The following is a 20,815-nucleotide window of genomic DNA, read 5'->3' on the forward strand; positions in this document are numbered from 1 at the left end:
AAAAATGAGCTGCCAGAAAACGAAGTGAAAATTATTCAATGAATTAAATACAGCTTGTGTCTTATAAATACAGACAACCAAGTTACATACGTCACAGATCTGTAACACTCACAAAAACACGAAGCCTGAATTTCTCTTTGTTGCCGGTAGGTTCGGATGTAACCTCTGACCCTCACAACATCCCCAATCACCAGCTTGGTTTTCTGGCTCACTGTTTCCTGGAGTTTCTTCATCTGTTCAAGCACTTTAAGACTGCTGAGTGTGCTTGGACTACCTGTAAGAAAAGGTGAGCAAATCAGGCATGGAATACATAAGCGTCACAGCAGTCATATTGCTAAAAAGGGGCAAGATCAGGCATCATGTGTTCTGAGCAGCAAAATTTTTGGATAACAAAGATAGTTTATAGTATTGTATTTACTTAAATAGTTCACCCGGGGAAGGTGTATAAGGAAAGAGATACTGACTTATTATTGAATGTCACAGATAGGTTGAAAATTGAAATATTAATTTGAAACTGGCAAGAGTGATTTTGTCATACTAAAAGGGACAGGGGAAGAAAAAAGGTCAGCTGTACTTTTTATATAAAAGAAGCATGATTCATCTGAGGTGAGGCCAAAGGACTGATGTGATGCAATTTCATGTCCACACTGAGATGAATGCAACTTGACAGAACTTCACGTTTACGTAATGCACCTTTGCAGGAGGGTAATTTTTTCCTAGCTGAAAACCTGACTAATGATCCAAGAAGCCCTGATCATGATTACAAAAGGCGAGAAGAAAGTTTCCTGTGCCTTTGGGAGCTGTTTTCTTTAGCAAATACGAATTATTTCCATCAATAAAACAGTGTTCATTCAATCAGTATTGATGCACAAGTAAAATAAGAACACAAGGCTAAAACAAGCACTCTGGGTCCTCACTCTGTGTGAACCAGTATTTCACACAATTGCTTTCATGAATTTAAGTTCTTCACAAAAAAAAATGATTTGATTGTGGGTCCCCATTACTTTTCTGGAAAAATTCTTTAAGAGCAGGAAATGTCTTCTGAATTCCAGCGCTGTAGGAACCTTTCATACCACTTGTCATACTATTGTTAAACGTAAGCTCATATGAATCATGTTTGTATAAACAGGGTTATTCCACAAATATAAACAGTTTTCAATTTTGATATCAAGCTTTTCCCTCCCCATTTTATGTAGTACATGTGTAAATGTATAGCAACGTTTATTTCAGCAGGGTTTTATCAGCTCCAAACTACTACAGGGGCTTTCAGGATCACCCAAAGTAGAAATTATCTCATAATTTGATCTACAAGGAGTACTGGAAAAAAGGCAAATAGAAAGCTAGACACTACCGAGTTCTTCTGTTATGAATGTAAGATTAACTTCATTTCAAAAATACATTTTCTGCACATTTAGAACTGTTCAAATCATAAAAAGACCAATGGTATTGTTCCTGCTGTGTTTAAAGCTACTTTTGAGTTCACCACTAATATCACAATGCATGAACAGGAGGAGAATATGAATGTGAACAAAAGAAAAGAAGGGGGATCCTGAAACTACTGTATCACAAGGATGGGGAACATAGACCAAGCTGCTCTGAAAACTATAAGAGGATTCTCTAAAAAATTTCACAGCACGGAATTGAAACGTATTACTCAAAAGGAGAAGGCATGACAGGTCATAATGTAGTGGTTTTGTTTGCATCACTATTGGCAACAGGACAAAAACCAACATGAAGATCCCAAAATGGCCCAGGCTGTAGGACATGGTGGCATAAAATAATAATAATAATAATTTTAAAAGTAAGTTCCATTTGCTCTTCTGCAAGTTTGATCATTTATTGAATTATTTAAGACATGAGAAAACAGAAAAAAAATACAGACAAAAGAGGAATTATTTATTTGATAAAATACCTGATAAAGATCTGGATACCATGGGATTTTTCCAGCAGACACAATTTATAACTCCAGTACTATCATCCACTGGAAAAAAAAAATAAAAAAAATTATAATGCAAGAGTTACAGGGAGCAAGTAGTGAAAAGCAGGTTCCAAGAAGTGAAAATACATAGATATGCAGGGACATAACTGCCAAGACTATCTCAGCCCAACCAGTTTAAAAGGGAAAGTGGGTGCTCAACTCCTACTTCTGTCTTTGAAATAATCAGACTTGTTTGTGGCTGTAGCTCAGCACCAGATACGATGCCTATGTCCATGGTCAGCAAAATAACAGGCAACTCCTCAAAAAAATAAAATAAAGCTTTTACGTAATTCATGATGATTCACTACATATACTGGGTACGAGAGGTTTCTAATTTAATTGACGAAGTCAGAAAACAGATCAGTCCTGAGAGCTGAAGCTAGACAAATTGAAGTAGGAAACCAGGCACAAAGCACAGAAACTTTACTGCAGCAATGAGAAAACAGCACTTCAAGCTTGGGGGGTACAGTAATGTGAACAGACTGAGTGTCCTCCCTCCGGCTGCAGTTTTCACGCTAATTAATATCGTGCACAACGTCTGCTGGCCTTTCCTGTATAGGAAGATGATCCGTAGAGCAGAAAGGCAGCTCCTCTAGCCAGGGAGGACAAAGGATGTGCTTGTGGTTCTGCCCTAGGCCAGGGATTCCCAGCTTAATGCACCACTAGTGGCATGCGAGCCACTTCCTTTCAGAAAAAGCCCAACACCTCCTGAGCAGGGTAGCTATATACACACAGAGCTTTTCCTGTTTTGCTAGTACCTGGGCAAAATCAACTGTGATTTCTGCCCTAGGCACTATATTGTTAAAGACAGCAGATAAATAAATAAATAAATAAATAAAAATAATAAAATTTAAAATAAAATTAAAAAAAAAAGCAGAAGAATCAAGAGACTGTATGTATGTAGGCAGCGTGCTCAATAACCACCCTCCAAATAAGAGGGCACAGGGTGCCTCTCAAGGCATGGCAAGGATCCCATTTCCAGTCCCTCTAACACTCCGAGCATGTTTCTCCTTGAGCATAACCATCTCCAACACTGGGCTTCCACTCTGCACAAATCAGAATCTGCAGTTTTCTTCTGATCCCCAAACCAGATCCATGACTACAAAAGCATCATTCGTGTTTACCAGGAAGGCACTGATTGGTACCTGCGGCCGTTTCCTCTGGGAACCATAGCATCAAAGCAAAACGCCTCTGCATTGTCTCATATGTTTTGAAACAATCTCCCTATTTGGGGGTCTGATTTCAAGTCATTGTCTTGTCTTCCTGTTTCCCAGTGGGTTTGCTGACCTAGTCTGGAACAGCCACATTCCTAATAGCAAACACACAGCATTTATAAGATTCAAGCAATTCCAAATTCCATCCCTAAAGTTATGGCTGGTTTATTGCATATCCCCCTTTTGAGCTCCTGTGTCTGGAGCAATTTCATCAGCTTTAATTCTGCACCGGTATCGATAACAATCTAGCTGGTAGGATTTCCTGTCCTTGGTAAAGATCCAGACCAACTATTTTAGCAGGAGGAAGTGCCCCCATACACCATGCCAAGCCCTCGATGCCAGCCAGCGATGGCTATAAGAGGGCAGATGACATCTCACCATTATGGCACTGCAGCATCTAGATGTTCCAGCTAGAGACCAGCTGCAACAGACACGCTTCCTAAGCAGCTTAGGAACAACCAAGACTGAAGGATTAGGAGGCCAGACTCCTCCTCCTCAATGTAACAGTCAAACACGGAGTCCTACAGGGATTGACCCAGTCTTGACCACAAAGAGAATGCTGGTAGCAGAGCCAGGCACTGAAACCAAGTTTTCCCAGTTCACAGATAAAAGCTTTGAGCAAAAAGACAAATAACTCCTGAACCACAGATGAATGTGAACTATGGCAATTGTATTCTAATTAGATGGGAAAACGTTAATCTATTTTAAATGCACTCAGGGGGTCTACAAGCTTTTGAAAACTTCCTGTGCTCCCTGCTTCCCTTCCTCATGCCCTTGGGTTTAATTTTTTTTTTTTTTTTTGACTCTTACATTCGTTATCGTACCCATCTTGACAGTTACACATTAACTATTTGAGAAGCAGTCTTCTCAAAGTCAGCTGGAATATTACAAACTGTGTTTGCTTTTATTTCTTTACAACAAAAAGTGTGTTCTCGTAGGGCCTACGTGAGCCTGCTGAGATCCCAGTGAGATTTTTTTGTTTGTTTGTTTCTCAGGCAAGTGTTAAACCTTTCAGACTGGCCCTGGAGTGTAATGAAAATCACGTGATATTGTTTGGTTTTATAAAAAAGGAAAGGAAAAAAAAAAGTCAGAAAGGTGCACTAACTAAAAATACGAGCCTCGGTTTAGGCTTCAATTAGATACCCTTTCCCTAAGTGATTATAAAATAACAAAAAAAATATGTCAAAAATGGGTTTTACACAGCATATAATTACATGTATTTATTTATTGCCAGGTAAGAAAGCCAATTCACCCTCTTAGAATTATTATTTTGCCACCAATGCTGGCTGTCTGGTTTCACAGCACAGAGAGGACCTAACACCTATAACAGGGATATATATATTGTGAATTAAACAGGTAGGAAATGAGGGAGGGGAGATGGTGGCAGTGATACCAAGACATTTCAGATCTCTATCAGAGCAAAACTACAAAGGGGAGATTGCTTTGTAAGTCGCTTTTAAGCAGAGGGAAAGTGAGCAAATGCTGAGCAGCACGCAGCGCTCTGACCGATGCAACACCTGCTCTGCAACACCAGCCAGAGTCTGCTGAACTGAGAGATGCCCCGAGTTACAACCAGGAAACTGTCTAAGAAGTTAGTTTTATGTTGGTGGAGTCAGCCTGCCTGAAAGCGAGGACAGGCTGGGGAGAGGCACCCTGGCAGGTAGCCTGGAAGTTCAAACCAGGAACTGCCGGAACAAAGAGCAGAGGTAGATGTGGAAGGACAGCAGGAAGGCAGGCTCACTGAGAGCTGTACTTAAACGTTGGCTGCTCTGACACTCAGGCCTGATTTCCACTAGTCTGCAGCTCCTTTTTTAATTTCTATTCTTCCATTTTCTGCTCCTAATCAAGCATTTCCAACAGTTTTATGTCCAAACTAATGCTGAGGCAAGCATGGGAAAGCATTACCCCAGAATTGGTTTTGCCTTGGTCACTATGATTATCTTCCTCTTCTCATGAAGTGATAACTGTATTTGCATACTAGTGCAATAAAAGAATAATAGCTGGCATTCTGCTTTTTTCAGCACTTCATCACATCACCAGTTACATCACCATGTCCTAACTTAGGCTTTTGTTTAGCTTGTGCTACTCCAGGTGTCATAGGAACTCATGCCTTAAAATACCTAAATTTGATTATTTAGCAAAATAGAAGATTGAAAAAAAAATAATCTAGAAAATATCCCCTTTAAGAAACTTGCAGGGAAATTTCTGCAGAGCAGAGACAACTTCAAGCAGCCATGTGTGGGGTATGCTACATGCACTAGCTGTCAGTGCTGCTCCGCAGCAGTATGATGCAACTGCAGGTGTTACAGAAGCCGGGACCTGGCTCTAAGCTGTCGATGGTATCTTCACAACATTCCTCTTACAGGAATTATTCATCAAAGAGGCACTCCACAACTTACCTCTGTCAGGTGGACACTGGACACAAGTCCTTCAAATGTTTGGATAGTGCCCATGCATTTGGCTCCCCCTTCCTACCATGAGATTGCCTCCCCTACCTCTTAAACTTGCCACATCACCACTACTCCACGCTGCTTTTTCTCCAGATGAAAAAGACAGCTGAACAAAATGACTCTCAGATGTTTCTGTGTTAATGAAACAGTCTGGATATTGGGAAAAGCAGCAGGGAGAAGTCAACTCTCAGCTGGTGTTGGTAAGGACTGGTACACAGTGTGATGGTTGAGTCAGATTTGCTAAGGCACTGATGGGTCTAACATAAACAAACTCCTGCCTACTATGAAAACCTGGCTTCAAAATATGACAAAACATACAAGAAGAAAGAAGGGATTTCTGAATTTCAAAAAAGGAAGAAGCAACTTCTTCCTTGCAGGAACCATTAAATCCATTTATATGTGACCGAAGAAGCTGCATATATGTGAAGGGAGGATGGTAGAGTCCAGTGGCAAAACAATAACAAAAAATAAGATTTTCTAGATGACTCCAAAACAGTTACTCAGCTTTAACCACTTATTTCTCTATTTTTAAGTGAAGAGAAACAGTAACTTCCCTAAATTTGCCAGCTAATCTGGGCTGGGGATGCACTATATAAGGACAAGAGCAGAGTTGTTCCAAGAACCAACACTGATAAAAAAAAAAAAAGGCAACCTTTGAAGTTTTAACAGTAAGATCAGAGGGCTGATAAGTGCAAGAACAAAGAAGGAAACTTATCTTACCTCCATAACTGTAAAAGGCATCTCGTTCTTTAGTATGAACCACTATCCCAACAATGTCCACCTGTCTTACTGGGTGCCCATTATAGAAGAATATACCTAGACACAAAACATTCTGGTTAAGTATAACTACTTTTTTTTTCCCCCTTCAACAGCCTACCTGATATAGTCACTTTTGTCAGTAAAAAACATTTCTTACATGTTTAATGTACCTTAAACTTAACTAATGCCTCCTCATGTGAAAAATCCCCCTTGATGTTGAGTTCTGGGAATATTAGAAGGAAGAATCAGCTCTATGTAGGAGACCAAAATCGTGCTTTTGTAGTTGCAGAACTTCATTAACTGCTTGGTTTCTTGTACATTTGGATCTGCAAAACAGTTTGTTTGCTGCAGGCTTTAGGCTTTTTTTTTTTTTTTTTTTTTTAAACATTTTCAGCAGTCTTCAGAATGAATAATGGAACACAATGGAAGCAGTTTGAGCTTCTCGCAGTGCAGCTGTTCCTGGTTAAGGGAGAGCCACCCAAAAGAGGGAAAACCAACAATTCTACACAATTCTGTCTTTCATTTCTAAAAGGACGGGAGCCACAGCAAGGGGCAGGGGATGGGAGGGAGCGTACCAGCCCTTTTAGATTGCAGAGTACAGTATGCAGTCGTCATGGGCAGTATCCTGAGCTTCAGTTTCTGAAATAACATGTTCTAAAAACATCTATTCAAAGCTATTTTTGTGTATGTATAAAGATGACTTGGATATTCTTGGATAAGAATAACACACAAAATTACATTCAGGAAATGGGAAGGAATCGGAGCCCAGCGGACTTGAACTTACTGAGGTTGCCACATGCTGTAATCTATTGAAAGAGAGTGACAAATGTCTTTAACAAACACTGATGTAAGCATATACTGAAGCTTCATAGCCCACCAGCAGGAGGATAACAGGACAATAAGCTCCACATACATGCCAGAGTAATTTTATTCAATGTGTTTTCAGCAGTTTTGGAACACTGTTGTTTTACTGAAATATAACACCACCCGGGATGTTCAGTGTCTACTAAAAACTAGGTAACTCAAAGGACACAAAGGGAACATTTAACTCCGTGGCAAATCTCACAAAGGAAAAGAGAAACACTGCAGCAAAAGGAGTCACAAAATCATTCTGCATTTAAAAAAATGTAAAATAAAAACTGAAATCCCAAAATAACTTGCCCTACATAGCTGGCAGCCTTAAATGGGTCTGGAATTAGCTTTCTTCGCGTAAGAGACACAACCAGCAAAGTCTCAGAAAAAGTCAAAGGTGATCAGCCAAGCAGGTCACAAACAAAAAGTTTTGCTGGTCAAAGTCTGCTGGCATGGTTTGAGGATGCATCTATCGCTGTCATCTCAGCACTGGTAACCTACCCATGCAGTCACTGGCCAGGCGTGGCACAGAGAATGTTTAGCAGGTTTGTCCACTCCTCATTGCATTTATCAGGACACAAATAAACACTACTACACAGAAACTCTCAATGAAGATGCTCCCAGTATATATAAACATTAATTAAACCTTACAAAATGGCTATAAAAGAAGGTCTGGGTCAGTTTCAGGGCAAATCTGCGAGGCAGACTCCAAGCTCTTCATGTGCAAGCAGGCAACGTGTTATTATGTTCATTTCGCAGTTAGTAATCTGAGTTTTGGCAAAGGACAGCGGCCAGATAAAACTGGTTCTCTCCATCCCCATAAACTTACACAGAACTCCACCCTTACTCTCTGAGAAACTACCTGAATTAATGTAAAAGATAAAATTATATTTACACTATCAATTAGAAGTTGTTGAACTTGATGACTTAAAAAGTCATCAAGTGTAAAGGAGTTTTTCTCCTCCCAGATTATCTGTTCAAATTATGTTCATATCAGCAGCAATAAAAACACACTAAACATTTCGAGCCGTGTGTGAGTGCATTCAATCAAGCTCTGATTAACCCAGTAAATAACACGGATATTAAGATGCTGTTACCACAACAGGAAGCCACAGCAGTGGTTTAGGGGGCTATAGATACAGAGCTCACCAGAGCAACTTCTGGTCGTATCTTTACTAGCACTGAGGTGTTTGCCAGTGCTTTAATTCTTATTACCTCCTTTTATGTTATTTGGAGCTTCCCTTGTTCGTTGATAAGCTGTCACAATGCAGTGGTGCGTGATATCTCTGAGAAAAGCTCATTTTCATGATGTGATTATGTGTTACAACCGAGTATGACACCCACTCTCATTTCAAGGCCTCTAAGACAACACTGTTGCTGTTTTTAACTGAGTGGTTTTCCAGCCTTCTTGTCACCATTTATAGCAGGAGAGTAATTGGACAGATTTAATGCTTTCCTCTGTGTTCTTTTAAGGGATTAGTCATTGTTGCATCAAATCCTAATGCTTAAAAATGGAAAGAAAAAACTTATTAGGTCATTCAGTTCATTTCCTCAGGACCAATACAAGATTGTTCCGTACAGTAAATTCCTGGCAATTTGTACAGTCAGGATATAAATAATCCCAGTGAATGGGATCCCACCTTCTTCCTGGGGAGGCTGCTCTGCCATTTAGCAGATATCATTCTAAGGATGTTTTTCCTGACATTCAGCCTGTGTTTCTTCCCATTCCTCCTAGTTACAACTCTGTTTTGCACTTGTTCATTCTTAATTACCCTTACTTAGTGACTGATTTATAGTTAATCATAATTAGCTCCATCTGGCCTTTAAAAAAAGCCATTAAAAGCAGAGAACACTGGTGGCAAACACCTACCTTCTTCCTTCCCCCAGAAGTGTTTCCATTGTGCTATCATTTGTTGCCAACGAATGCGAAATGCTGAAAGATAGCTCATTTGGTATGTACACAGTGCCAGGACGGTGAGCAGAGTTCAGGATGTTTGTTCTATGAAATTCATTTTATTCTTTAAAGTTCGGTTTCTAAAATGTAACAGGGCTGCAAGCAAACTTAGTTGTGCAGAACGCCAGATGCACAGGAAGCGGAGAAAGCTTGCATGCACCAATTTTAAAGGCTGATATCTTGACATGACAGATACCACTTCCTTAGGGCCATCTTAGAAAAAAAGCATAACAACCAAACTGAAATAGTTCCTGAAGCACAGGACAACTCGCTTCAGTAAAAGAAAGGGAAGGGAAGTGAGAAGGAAAACCCAAGTGATTTAGAGGTGAACAAAAGAGCACAGGGTTATACTTTCCAGGGCTAGTCCTCTTTTGAAACATGATTTTTAATGTTCAGTTTTAATTCTTCTGAGTATGTGTGCGTGTATGAGTTGCTTTGTATTTTGTTCAAGAACAATTAAAATGTCCTTAATTAAAGCAGAAGCAGTCTTTATCAGATGCATTTGCTATACCAATACTTCAATAAGACTGCAGACTTTAAAAATCTTCTAGATACTGCTAACACTAGCACAAATATTAACAGACTGTAGTCCCATACTTGCAATGGCTTTAAGAAAAAAAATCTCCCCTCATGTTAAATAACAAAGTGCTGTAGAAATTTATATATATATATAAATAAACTTTTGCAATTTGCAAAGTCCCTATGAACATAAAAATGGTTGTGAAGAAGCAAAGAACTACCAGTTCTTCATTTCAATAAGAAGAGCGCTATTGTTATCTTTGCTGTTAAAAAAAAACAACAAGAATAACAAAACCTACAGGACAGAATTTATTCAAAGAGCCAAACGCAGGTACCTTTTATAGGTACATATACATAGTATATATATACACACACGCACTTTTTATAGTGCAAACAAAAGCTCAAGGTCAGACCCACATTGCTTTAGACAACGTACACGTGTGGGTGATATTGGCCAAACACCAGCAGAAACAGACTGCAAAGCATACAGTTTCCAGCAATGGCTAGGAAACAAAAGGCGTGGCATAAGATTCTGAATAGATGCCAGAATGTACAGTAAAGTTGTTCAAATATATGAAGAAAGTCTTATCTATTATATCTAGAAATTAAGCAGACAAAGCCGTTATCTTTTTTTTAATATTACGTTAATATGCATTGGCAAAAGCAAAATACATGCACTCATCAATGCCATTAAATAATCAATATTATGTAATTAAAAAAAAAAAAAAAAAAAAGAGGTATAAATTCCTCATCAACTGTTGTGGAGACAGTGGCAAGGTATAACACATGACAGAAAGGACCAGCGTTTTTAGAACTAACTTTCAGAGTATAACACACAGCAGAAGCACAATGTTACCTTAATGTAACACAGGTTGTGTGTATATACACGTGTGTATAAATATATATACACACAAGAAGAAAAGCCTTCAGAACTAACACATTCTGTTTTTCCATCTATAATCCTTTGACCGTGGTATACAACCTGTTCTTCCTAGGACTGCTACAGGATACTACTGTCACTTAGCTTCGGGACATTAAAAAATAACTGCACGAACATTCTTAAATCCCTGGACAAGAAGCACAACGTAAATCAATTATAATTCTACACGTATCATAACCAGCACATATAAGTACATACCTGGCACTTGTTTAGATTCTCTCATTTCTTTTATATCTTTAATATAGAGTCTTGCAAACGCAGAAAACACAGGATCCAACCCCCAGAACAGAGAAGGCGTCTCTTCTTCATACTTCTTGGACTCAGACTGCATTCAAAACCTGTGAACACAGGAAAAAATGTAGTTATTGTCCACACAGGTGAGGAGAGGCTGTTCTCCTATGTTCCAGCTGAATGAAAAAATAGCTCGTGATTTTACAAACAGCAACACACCAGAGCTGATGAAGAGTCGCAAGAACTTGTCTAACACAATGTTACCTTTGCATCTCATAAGAAATGGTCACAATATCAATACTGACAATTTATTTCAGTATTGAAGCTCAACAGTAACATCATTCTGCCAAGCTCCTTCAACTGAAATAGAATTTCAGGGATTTCTCATCTGTGGACATAGAGAGAACCAAATACAATACTTCTTTAAGAGGGGGATAATAATGAGTTACTTCCTGTATACTTCATTTTCCTCCCCATCATTCTCTTTCCCTTCCCTAAGATATTCTCCTCATTGTTCACCCTGTGCTTTACCACGGGAAGGAAGGCTTTTTTTTTTTTTCTTTTAATAAAAGAAAAAGCAACCAGCCCTTCTTTATTTTGGACATGCAGTGTCCAATAACTTCATAATGGTTCCTTTCCCCTTTTACCTCTTCAGTTTTCCCTGCTTCATGCCTACCTTCTGTCCAGAGCTAATTCTCAGTTTATCACAGTTGGTTTCAAAAAAAAAATAGCTCTCAATTCAAGAAGGTTTGTCCTGGACACCTTGTAGAGATTTTGAGGCTGGATATACTTTTTATTAGTTTCTCTTGCACGGGTAATTAAATTGTTCCTGTAAAGCTCTCCACGTTACCACTGAATGGACATCAGCCACTTACAGGTGTAGACCAGAGGTGGTAAGTGGGCAGCTTTAATCCTGCATTACAGCTGAGAGTTGGAAGCTCAAGTCTTCTGAGAGAGAAGAGCTCCCTGCTACGGGTTGCCAGTGATCTCTGTACTCTGCAAGAGACACTTATAGCTACTGCTAGAGAGCCAACACGCCACGAATATCAGGATAGCATCTTGCTTCTTTGGGAAGCAACACAGCTTGGATTCCGCTTCATTTCTGTTTTCACACTTAAAGTTTAATTTGTGGCAGAAAAACAGTGCAGCACAATATGCTAGAGTGTTGCTGACATCTCCTTTATAAGGTGAAAAGAACTGCAGACGATAATTATACTTATTTCCAAAATAAATACTTTGGAAAGTTCCACCATGACTTCACCTTTAGGTAACAACCTGAGTATTTTTGTTTACACTTGGATTTTTGTCTCTCTGCCACCTACAAGCAGGTTTTCCCAACCTACCCCTTTTGCACATGCAATGCCTACTCAGAAACTTCTTACCATCCTTTTTTCCACTCGAATCTCCACAGGAAACACACTTTTTCTGCTGCTGAATTGCAGGCAGTGCTCAGTAGAAATTGCTAAGCTAAGCTGTTAACCACATGAACTTCATAACGCAAGGTTGCTGTTCCTCCATATGGCAGCTCTCCAGTTGCTTGCTATATAGCCTATATCAAATTTAGACCACAAACCTTCCCGAGCAAACACATGGTTTGAACCTGTATTTTACTTAGCACATTCATTTTCATGACAAAATTAGTCTTCCCAGTGCCTCTCTGATTGCTTGCAGTCTCATGTATGCTGGTACCTGCCTTGTTCCTACATTACTGTAAATATATATATATGAAAAAAAAAAAACAATTAGCCCAACAAAAGGTTATGGCACACACACAGAGTTCACACACCAAACAACAAACATACATCCTACGGTCAATCAGGGTTAGCACATGGGAAGTTGGAACAAAGAGAAGCACTCCTGCTCAGCGTCCTGCTCTCCAACAGGCACTTTCAGGGTACCTTTTTGTCTTTTATGGGGTACAGCCCCCCAGCTATTCACTTTTAGTGGCTCTTCTCCCAGGCAAGAAACGTGGACACAATCTCAGTCTTGTTGCCTGTCATTATCTTGCACACAAAGCAATATTCCTTTCTGCACCACGTCCCCCAGTGTATTCTGCAGGATTATTGCAAACTGTCGTAGCTCAGCATTAGCCTGTTCTCCTAGACAGGTAGCAGACCTTAAAAACAAGCTAAAAAAAAAAGAGAATCAGGTGAAAAGCCTAACTTTGTGTTGTGCATGAACAGCCACTCGCTGGAGCAAAACGCAGCAGTCACCCCCGCACATGTGCACATCTGAGTGGAAAAATTGGTGAAGCAGCACCACTAGAGATTAAAAATATCTGCAATGTATTATTTCACTACGCAATTAACATCTGGGCATTTTAAACGTGGTAATCGACTGAGCACTAGCCAGAAGGCTGAACATTTCTGCCTTACAGGAAACGAAGCATCTTTTACTGCTTCCCTGTCCTGAAGAAAGATTGATTTGTGCAGCAAAAGCTCTTTGTATCTCAGAACTACTGGGAATTAAATCTCAAATTCTGTAGCTTCCCTCTACCTCACAAGCCTTGTTACAGCTCTTCACCATAGAAATGTTCACCCTTCACGTACAGTAGCACTCTGCTGGGTTGATGTGTGCTGCAGACATCCAAAGTTCTGGGGATTCCCTGATACAAAGCAAATCCCCTCCCTGGCACAATGAAGGCACAACAAGTTTTTCTGAAGTCTCGAGAATGAATCCTCTGAAGCCACAAGCTAGACAATCCATACCTACAAGGCTGGGATAGTGAAACTGCACTCTAGCCACTAACTTGCTTTTGGCGATGGCCAACAGGCTCTGCTTCTGCACAGCAGTTTTCTCTTGCCCTTTCGTGGTCCCTTCAGCCTTTCCAAGCAGTGCCACCACCCAACGCCAAGCCCATTTTCTTTCTTCCCTCCCAAGTGGTACACTCAGTAGCCCTATTTTACCAGTTACCTATTCAAAACCAAAGGCTTGTGGCCTCTGGGAGGCAGAGACATCTACTGTCCCCTGTACTGCTTCCCTCCACACACTCATTAGGAGGCCATTCTGCTAGGGTGGAAACTTTCTGATAATTCTGCAGTGAGCTCTGCCTTACAGCCAGCTCATGGCATCGGCAGCTGTCGTCTTTTTGCTCCTGTAACAAACAAAGATGTTAGGTAACCCCTTCCAATGGATCTATTTTTCATTTAGTTTACAGGCTTGATGCACGCAGACCGATAGTGTTAGAGAACAGAATTCCTACAAGGCTGATAAAAATGCTTCTAATCAATTTCTCTTCAGCTACGTACCACTATCTTCCCATAACTTCCACTCAGATTGGCACAGGAAGCCTCTCCATCCTGGGGGTTAATTAATCACGGAGCCATCCTGCCAAAAGCAGGGCCTCCCATTATGCCAGCAGTGCTTTCTGCTCCTCACGGGTCCTGCTGGCGATACGCTATCAGCCCGGCAGATAACAGCCACCCTGCACGAACCAAGGGGCAAACCGCAGGCGCTGTGGTGATGCACGGCGCTGGAATCAATAACAACACAGCCAGCAATTAACAATTCCAAACAGATCTGTGCATAGAAATGTTTGGGAACTGAAGTGACTTTTGCTGAACCATGTGATGAGATTTAGTGAAACGTTATCTCTTTCTGCATTTTGTTTTGAAAGCAAGTAAGGACTTTGCAACTGCAGTAGTGGAAAGAACTCAGTCCCGCGAGGTGATGGAAAGGCAAAAGAGGCATCAGGTCCACGCGCTTAATAAATACGAAATATCCTTTTTTGCCTCTTGGTAAAATACCTCTGAAGGTAACAAAGACACAGCAAAACAAATAAACACACAGGAAATCAGGCACTAAATGTTATTACTGAAATGCTTCTCTGCGAAACAGTCCTGTTCCAAAGGTAAAAACGTGAAGTTTTTATGGCAGTTATTTAAGTACAAATAAATAAAAACACCCCAATTTGAGACTATTCTAGGCACTATCCTTTTCAAACAAGGCCCTCTCCTTGACCTCCTGCTATCAATGTTAGCTTTTCTGACCTTAGTGAGAATTGAAACAAGTCCCTAATCTTCAGGCTCCTCTTGTGAGCTCAGCAAGGTACTATCCTATCCTAACAGGAGAAGAGAAACCAAAGAAAGTTAGCAGGCTTCTCAACAGCTGCCACGTCCCAAAACCAAGCACATTTGCTACCTTCCTTCCCAAGTAGCCCACCTGGGAGGATGGTCCAGGCTCGTTCAAATATCCCTTGGGTGGTTTAATTGGGAGCTTTGTTCAACAGGAGCAGCTTCAGAAAATAAATATCTCAGTTCCTAATCCTGTGTTCACCTTTTTCAAAAAATGTGAAAAGATTAAGAACTGGACTTCTTCCAATCCCAGTGACATGGGAACCGCAAGGAAGAGAACCTGTGTTTGTGTTTTTTTGTGGAGCCTTTTAACTGGATGTGATTTACAGCCAGAGCTCTTGGAGAAGATTTCCTTACTTTAAGATGACCATGATGATTGTTTGGAGCCAGATGAAGCCACGCAAAAAGTAGTTTGCCAAAGGTTGTCTGCAATTAGCATGCAACTACTGGCAAAGCGCTGCAGAGACTCTCTCAAGCTAGCTTTGAGTCAGAAGCAGAGGATATTTACCCACCAACACACGCGGTATAAACATCCTGCCAGGCATCTGCTCCTCTCCAAAGCCTACACACTGCACCAGCACCAACCACATACACAGAAGAAGATCCTGAACTGCTGCAGCTGGCTGCCCAGTGCATTAAAACAACTTGCAGTCACCCTTGGTGAACTCGAACAAACCGGGCTATGAGCTGTGGTTGGTAAAGAATTGCTTTATGGGTCAGCCATCGCCACCACAGAGAAAGCAACTTGTGGAAAGTGGGGCAGAGCAAGCAGCTGGGTTTTGCAACCACCCCGATCATCTGAATTGAACTCAGCTGTGGCTGAGTCAACACCCTGCTCGACAAAGGAGCATTATTCAATTCTTCATGAGCAGCAGAGGCAATTCCAGCACCATACAGTTAAAAATGGTTTTAATTAGCCAAAGCCACATACAACATTTTAAGTTAAAAGCAAGCAAACAAAACCAACGTTTTATTACTCAAGTAGATCTAAGTGAGCTGGAAAGTAAAGCCTTTGGTTACAGACAATAGGGAATAAAGATTCTAAAGCCGAAGTTCATCCATAGGCTTTTTTTAAAGCTACATAATTAAAAGATCATTTTCAACACTAGTAACAAGAAAAAAAGCCACTGAGATCAGAATACATCACTCAGAGAAAGTAGGCTAAACACTTCCAATCTAATAATCTACCTTCTACTGCTTGTGTGCACTCCCATACTAGATGCTGTAACAAATGTCAGTAGGGAACTACATCCTCTATGTCTTGTATGCAAGAAAGTATAGTTTCAATTTTTAAAAGCTATTTTTGAAGCAAACTTGAGAGCTAGAACTCCTGAATTTCAATAAGTTCGGCAGTTCCTGAAGTCATTTGTGCAAGTGTTAACAACTGCAACCTCCTGAGATAACTCATTTACCGAAAGAGAACAAATTGCAGGATTTCTGGGAAAGACACTGCTCGAAACTTTAAACATCTGTCTTTTAATTACATGAGATATCACAGCACGCTTCCCTGCCAAGGGAAGATGGTGCAAGACAAAAGACCCATCGCCATGAACTTTAGCCAGTAAGCAACATAGAAAAGTATTGCTCACAATCACTAGATAGGAGAAAAAACACCGTATTTTGTCACCAGACTGACACAGTTACTGCATTGAATAGTCTTCCAGGAGAGTTAATGTCTTCTGATGTAAACGGTCATGTATTTTTATCTCTGTTTTTCATTTCCAGAAGAATTTTGAAATCCTTCTGGACAGACAGGTGTTTCTGCAAAAGACCAGATAGGTTGGTTTCTCCAACATCAACAGTCTCAGAAAGAAGAAGGGCAGAACTTACAATCCTAAAGCATCTTCTTTTTTGGCACTGCAGATTGTTTTACATGCAAGTTAAACCTGGTGACAAGGTTTCAGCCCCCAATTTTCCAAAAGCATGATTCTGGTCAACCAAAAATGAAGCGTGCAATAAAAAAAAAAAAAAAAAGTAGAAGCAGCTCCTTCAGATCCTCATCCCACGTGTTAGTCACAAGACATTTTCTGTGTATCAAGAAACCAGCAAACCACTCAACAGACAAACACACTGGCTCTGTGTTTATTTGTCACAGCTGTAATCTTGACACAAATAAAGTAGTGGTAATCACTGCTGATAGTCATAAAGCTTCACTTGCTATTTGTATTTTAAAGCCATTAGATAATCACGCTGAAGTACCCTCTTCAACTAATTCTCCTAACCTGTCTGCAGTGAGGGCAAGAGGAAGTCTATGAAGGTGATTAATTCCCTCTAAAAGCTCTTAATCTCCCACCGCGCTGTGAGAATGAGCTGAGCTGCTGAAAAGACATTCTTTTGCTGGGAAAGACAGTTCCCAGTTGTTGGCGTAAAGTAAAAACAAACAAAAACTAAAAATAAATTACTTTTTTTTTTCTCCTTTCTTAATAAATAATAAGTCTGCTGGTTGGAAAAACAGCAGGATGGAAGCTTTGAGAGAAAAGGGCTCCAAGCAGTCTCTTGGCAAGTGAACATTTTTGGGACAGATACACGTATTTTACTGATCCACCGTAAAGGGATATTCAGGTTAACGAACAAAGCAAAGAGAATAAAACATAACTCACCACATTTTAAGGCAACACAGTCAGCTTTCCTACTTTGCTACAGCAGAGTAAAATAGATTTAGTGCTACTTCTTGAAGGCGTATTTTCAAATTCCACAGATGTGGGTAGATGGGGCAAACACAGTTAAACAGCTTTCTAAAGCTGTTAGGCCTGTATTCTCCACAACAAAGTTAATTCCAGTTCTAGAAGCAAGTTTTCCTGACTACTTTTTGCTCCTTTAAATGAGTTTATGCATCTGGTGTAAATTAAAACAGCCTCTGGATTAAGATCAGGATCTATATGAACATTCATAGCACAACAGAGCGTTCCACGACAACCAGAGACCTACCAATGATTAACCTCGTGTTTGGTTGAGGTGCACAGACGTGCAAAAAAGTTTTCAAAATATTCACAGAGCACACCAAAGCGTTAAGATTATGGCAGACCTGTTTAAAGTTCTGAATTCAATTAAAGTTTTTCTTTGCTGTACAAGCGAACCTTTTAACTATATCAGAACAAACCCATGCAAACTGAGGCTCTGCTTGAAATGTGGGCTCCAACTAACACTGGTGTTGGCATACACAAAATAATTCAAGGCAGAATAACTTTGAAGTTTCAGACACAAGCAGGATCATCACATTGTCTGTGAGCATAACTAGAGGCTGAGATTACATTTGGAGCTCTTTTGGAGGACTGTTAAAATGGTTGGAAGGATAATAAAATTAACTTTACACTGACTTTCATTTCTAGACCAGTTAGTTTTTGTTTTGTTTTGTTTTTCTCCCTTTGTATGCAATTCCACAAAATTATTTGTTTTCTCCTGCAAATATAAACTCGTAATACTTCCTGGTCTGAAGGAACTTCTTGTAGAAAAATGTTTAGATGCTACTAAAGATAACCCCGTGCAAACTGAAAGACAGCATGGAAAAAAAAAAAAAAAAGCATTGAGACATTATTATTATTATAGTATTTTCTCTCTTACTGGGAGAATTTCATACTATCAACACATGGAAGAGCAAAGTTTGATTATATTTTTCTAATGCTCCTTGTCGAGGTTATTTGTCCTCTCAGCCATTGTCTAGAAAAAGTATCCAGAGTTGTTTGCAGCATCAAAGATGTAGATTCCCAGCCATCAAGCCTCTGAATTTCTTTTGCAACTGTGCCACCTTTCTGAGGACTAGAACTTCTATACCTGAAATCAAGCACAGGATTTCTGAGGCACAACAGAACTACAAAAAGTTTTATTAGGTAAAGAAAATTGATTTGATCTTCTCTTATTCTTTGGATGCTCACACTAGAGGGACACAGAAATGCCAACGGTGTACAGATACTTCTCAATTCCTTAAGACAAATTGTTCTGCACCATCTCTTACACTCTGCTCTATGAACTCTGAATGATTTGAAGAGTAGTTTCTTCTCTGCTAAGGATTCTGGCTCATCATCCCTCATCTTCAGCTGCTAAATTCTACTCAGACCCGTTAAAAATCCAGAGACTTTGTCCTCTATCAAATTGTGGGTTAGCAATTTTTGCAATTCTCAGAGGATGTTCTGAACTAATGAGTATTTTACAGGTCCTCCCTCTGAGCTCTTTCCATATCTCATCACTGAGAGCCGATACAAGACACCAGTCCCGTACAGGACAAACCAAAAACTGCACAGGAACTCCTTGCCTGCAATATGAATGTCGTCTTAACAGCTTACCTCCCCATAGAGCAAAGAAGGCTAAACTGATTTGCTAGTAATGATTTTAGCCTACCTTCAATAAAAACTTTTTCTGAATCCATTAGGAAGTCACCAAATGGACAGAATAGCAAGAATCCCGAAAGAAAACACCTCACTGAATCCTGTGGCTGCAACTCCTTATATTCCCTGCATGAATCACTGTCACAGTTACCATATGATAAAGTCGTTGCTATTTCTGACTTCGTGGTATGTGGGAAAAAAAAAAGACAGACAAAACATCCTTTTATAAACAGATTAAAGTGTTTCCTTAATTGTATTTCAATAGATGCCACACCCTACCTCAGGCTTCTGAAAGTCAGTTGCTCCTGTATACTGCATCCAGAACATTAGATTATAGCTCTGCCACCAGTTGCAGGAATTATTTTTTCTTTGGGTAATTTTATGGGTCTCTGCTACCGAAAATTCAGTTCAAATTAGAGTAATGGACTTTTTTGTTTTAATTCATAAATACCTCATGGTGTACTATGCAATATAATTCTGTGGGTGTGAGATTAAAGGCCTATTCTGTAAAAAAAAAAAAAAAAAAAAAAAGAATTTGGGGGATTTTGGGGAACTTGAGCTACAAAGTGAATCCCATCACAATGCTGTTTTCTCATAAGCAGGTCCCAGCACCCAAAGTTTGTGTATGCTATTGTCAGACACACAATAGCTGTTGTTTGCCTGAACAATCTCCACAGGACAGCAGCAGCATGTGCAGCTGTAATACCAAGAAGAGAACCTACAGAAAACCAAACCATATTTTACAAGTTACAGTATTTTTTGACTCACAAAACAGAATTACACTATAGTTTATAAAAATCTAGATAAAAATAGCAGAACATAATACATGCATAAACTATGTTAAACGTGGATGCAACGTAAAAATGACTTTTTCAGTGAAAAAGTACGCTTTTCTCAGTAACAGTTTATAATTTAAAGTCTAGCTTTGCATTAATGAACAGTCAGTATCTCACATTTAAAAGTTATTTGCTCTTTTTGATAATAGATACGTTTCCAACATTATCCCACTGCAGTGTCTCTCACTGGGATATCACTAAACCATCAGTGGCTTTCTGTCCTACCCTTTCATCAGATTGTCCTCTTTTTCCTTCCAAAATGTTCCCTATTTTTCAGCAAGGTATGTTTTTATAATCTGTGTAGAAGGAATGATAAGGACCCTGCTTATGCTTACTGCATAACCAGCACTGGGTTGCTGGCCATAATAATAATTAAAAACCAAGACAAACAAACAAACAACTTATTTCCATATTGCAGAACAAGTTATTCAGTCCTAAGATTCCAGAGCTGATCAGGATCACACAAGAACATAATGTCCAGTCTGGAAAAAGGTTCCTGGGAAACAGAGGATGAAATTCGGGATTTGCAGAAAGAAAAGCAGTAATACATGTGGGGTTTTTGATTCAGATATTTTGTGCCAGTATTGACTGAGATGCAAAGCTATCTTTATCCCTTAATAAATTTCTAATCCTAGCTGCTATGTGAACTAATGCAAATTTGAAAGCCACGAACAAAAAGAACAAATC

The 20,815-nt window shown here is 39.7% G+C and overlaps 1 protein-coding gene across 3 annotated transcripts in view; it reads right to left on the bottom strand.

Moving 5' to 3' along the window:
- The window catches only part of STN1 (STN1 subunit of CST complex), a 41,080-nt gene that overhangs the window by 14,793 nt on the left and 5,472 nt on the right, over positions 1-20,815 (bottom strand). For 2 of the 3 annotated variants that reach the window (XM_032191353.1, XM_032191352.1), the window contains 4 exons: positions 10,865-11,004; positions 6,363-6,458; positions 1,913-1,981; positions 113-274 (listed from right to left, as the gene is read on the bottom strand). In XM_032191353.1, coding sequence (XP_032047244.1) covers positions 113-274; positions 1,913-1,981; positions 6,363-6,458; positions 10,865-10,997 — 460 coding nt within the window. In that variant the 5' untranslated portion in view covers positions 10,998-11,004. The remainder of the gene's footprint in view (positions 1-112; positions 275-1,912; positions 1,982-6,362; positions 6,459-10,864; positions 11,005-20,815) is intronic. The other variant, XM_032191354.1, reaches the window with a different exon arrangement.

This window comes from Aythya fuligula, chromosome 7, assembly GCF_009819795.1.
Source record: "Aythya fuligula isolate bAytFul2 chromosome 7, bAytFul2.pri, whole genome shotgun sequence".
In the NCBI taxonomy this organism is placed as follows: domain Eukaryota; kingdom Metazoa; phylum Chordata; class Aves; order Anseriformes; family Anatidae; genus Aythya; species Aythya fuligula.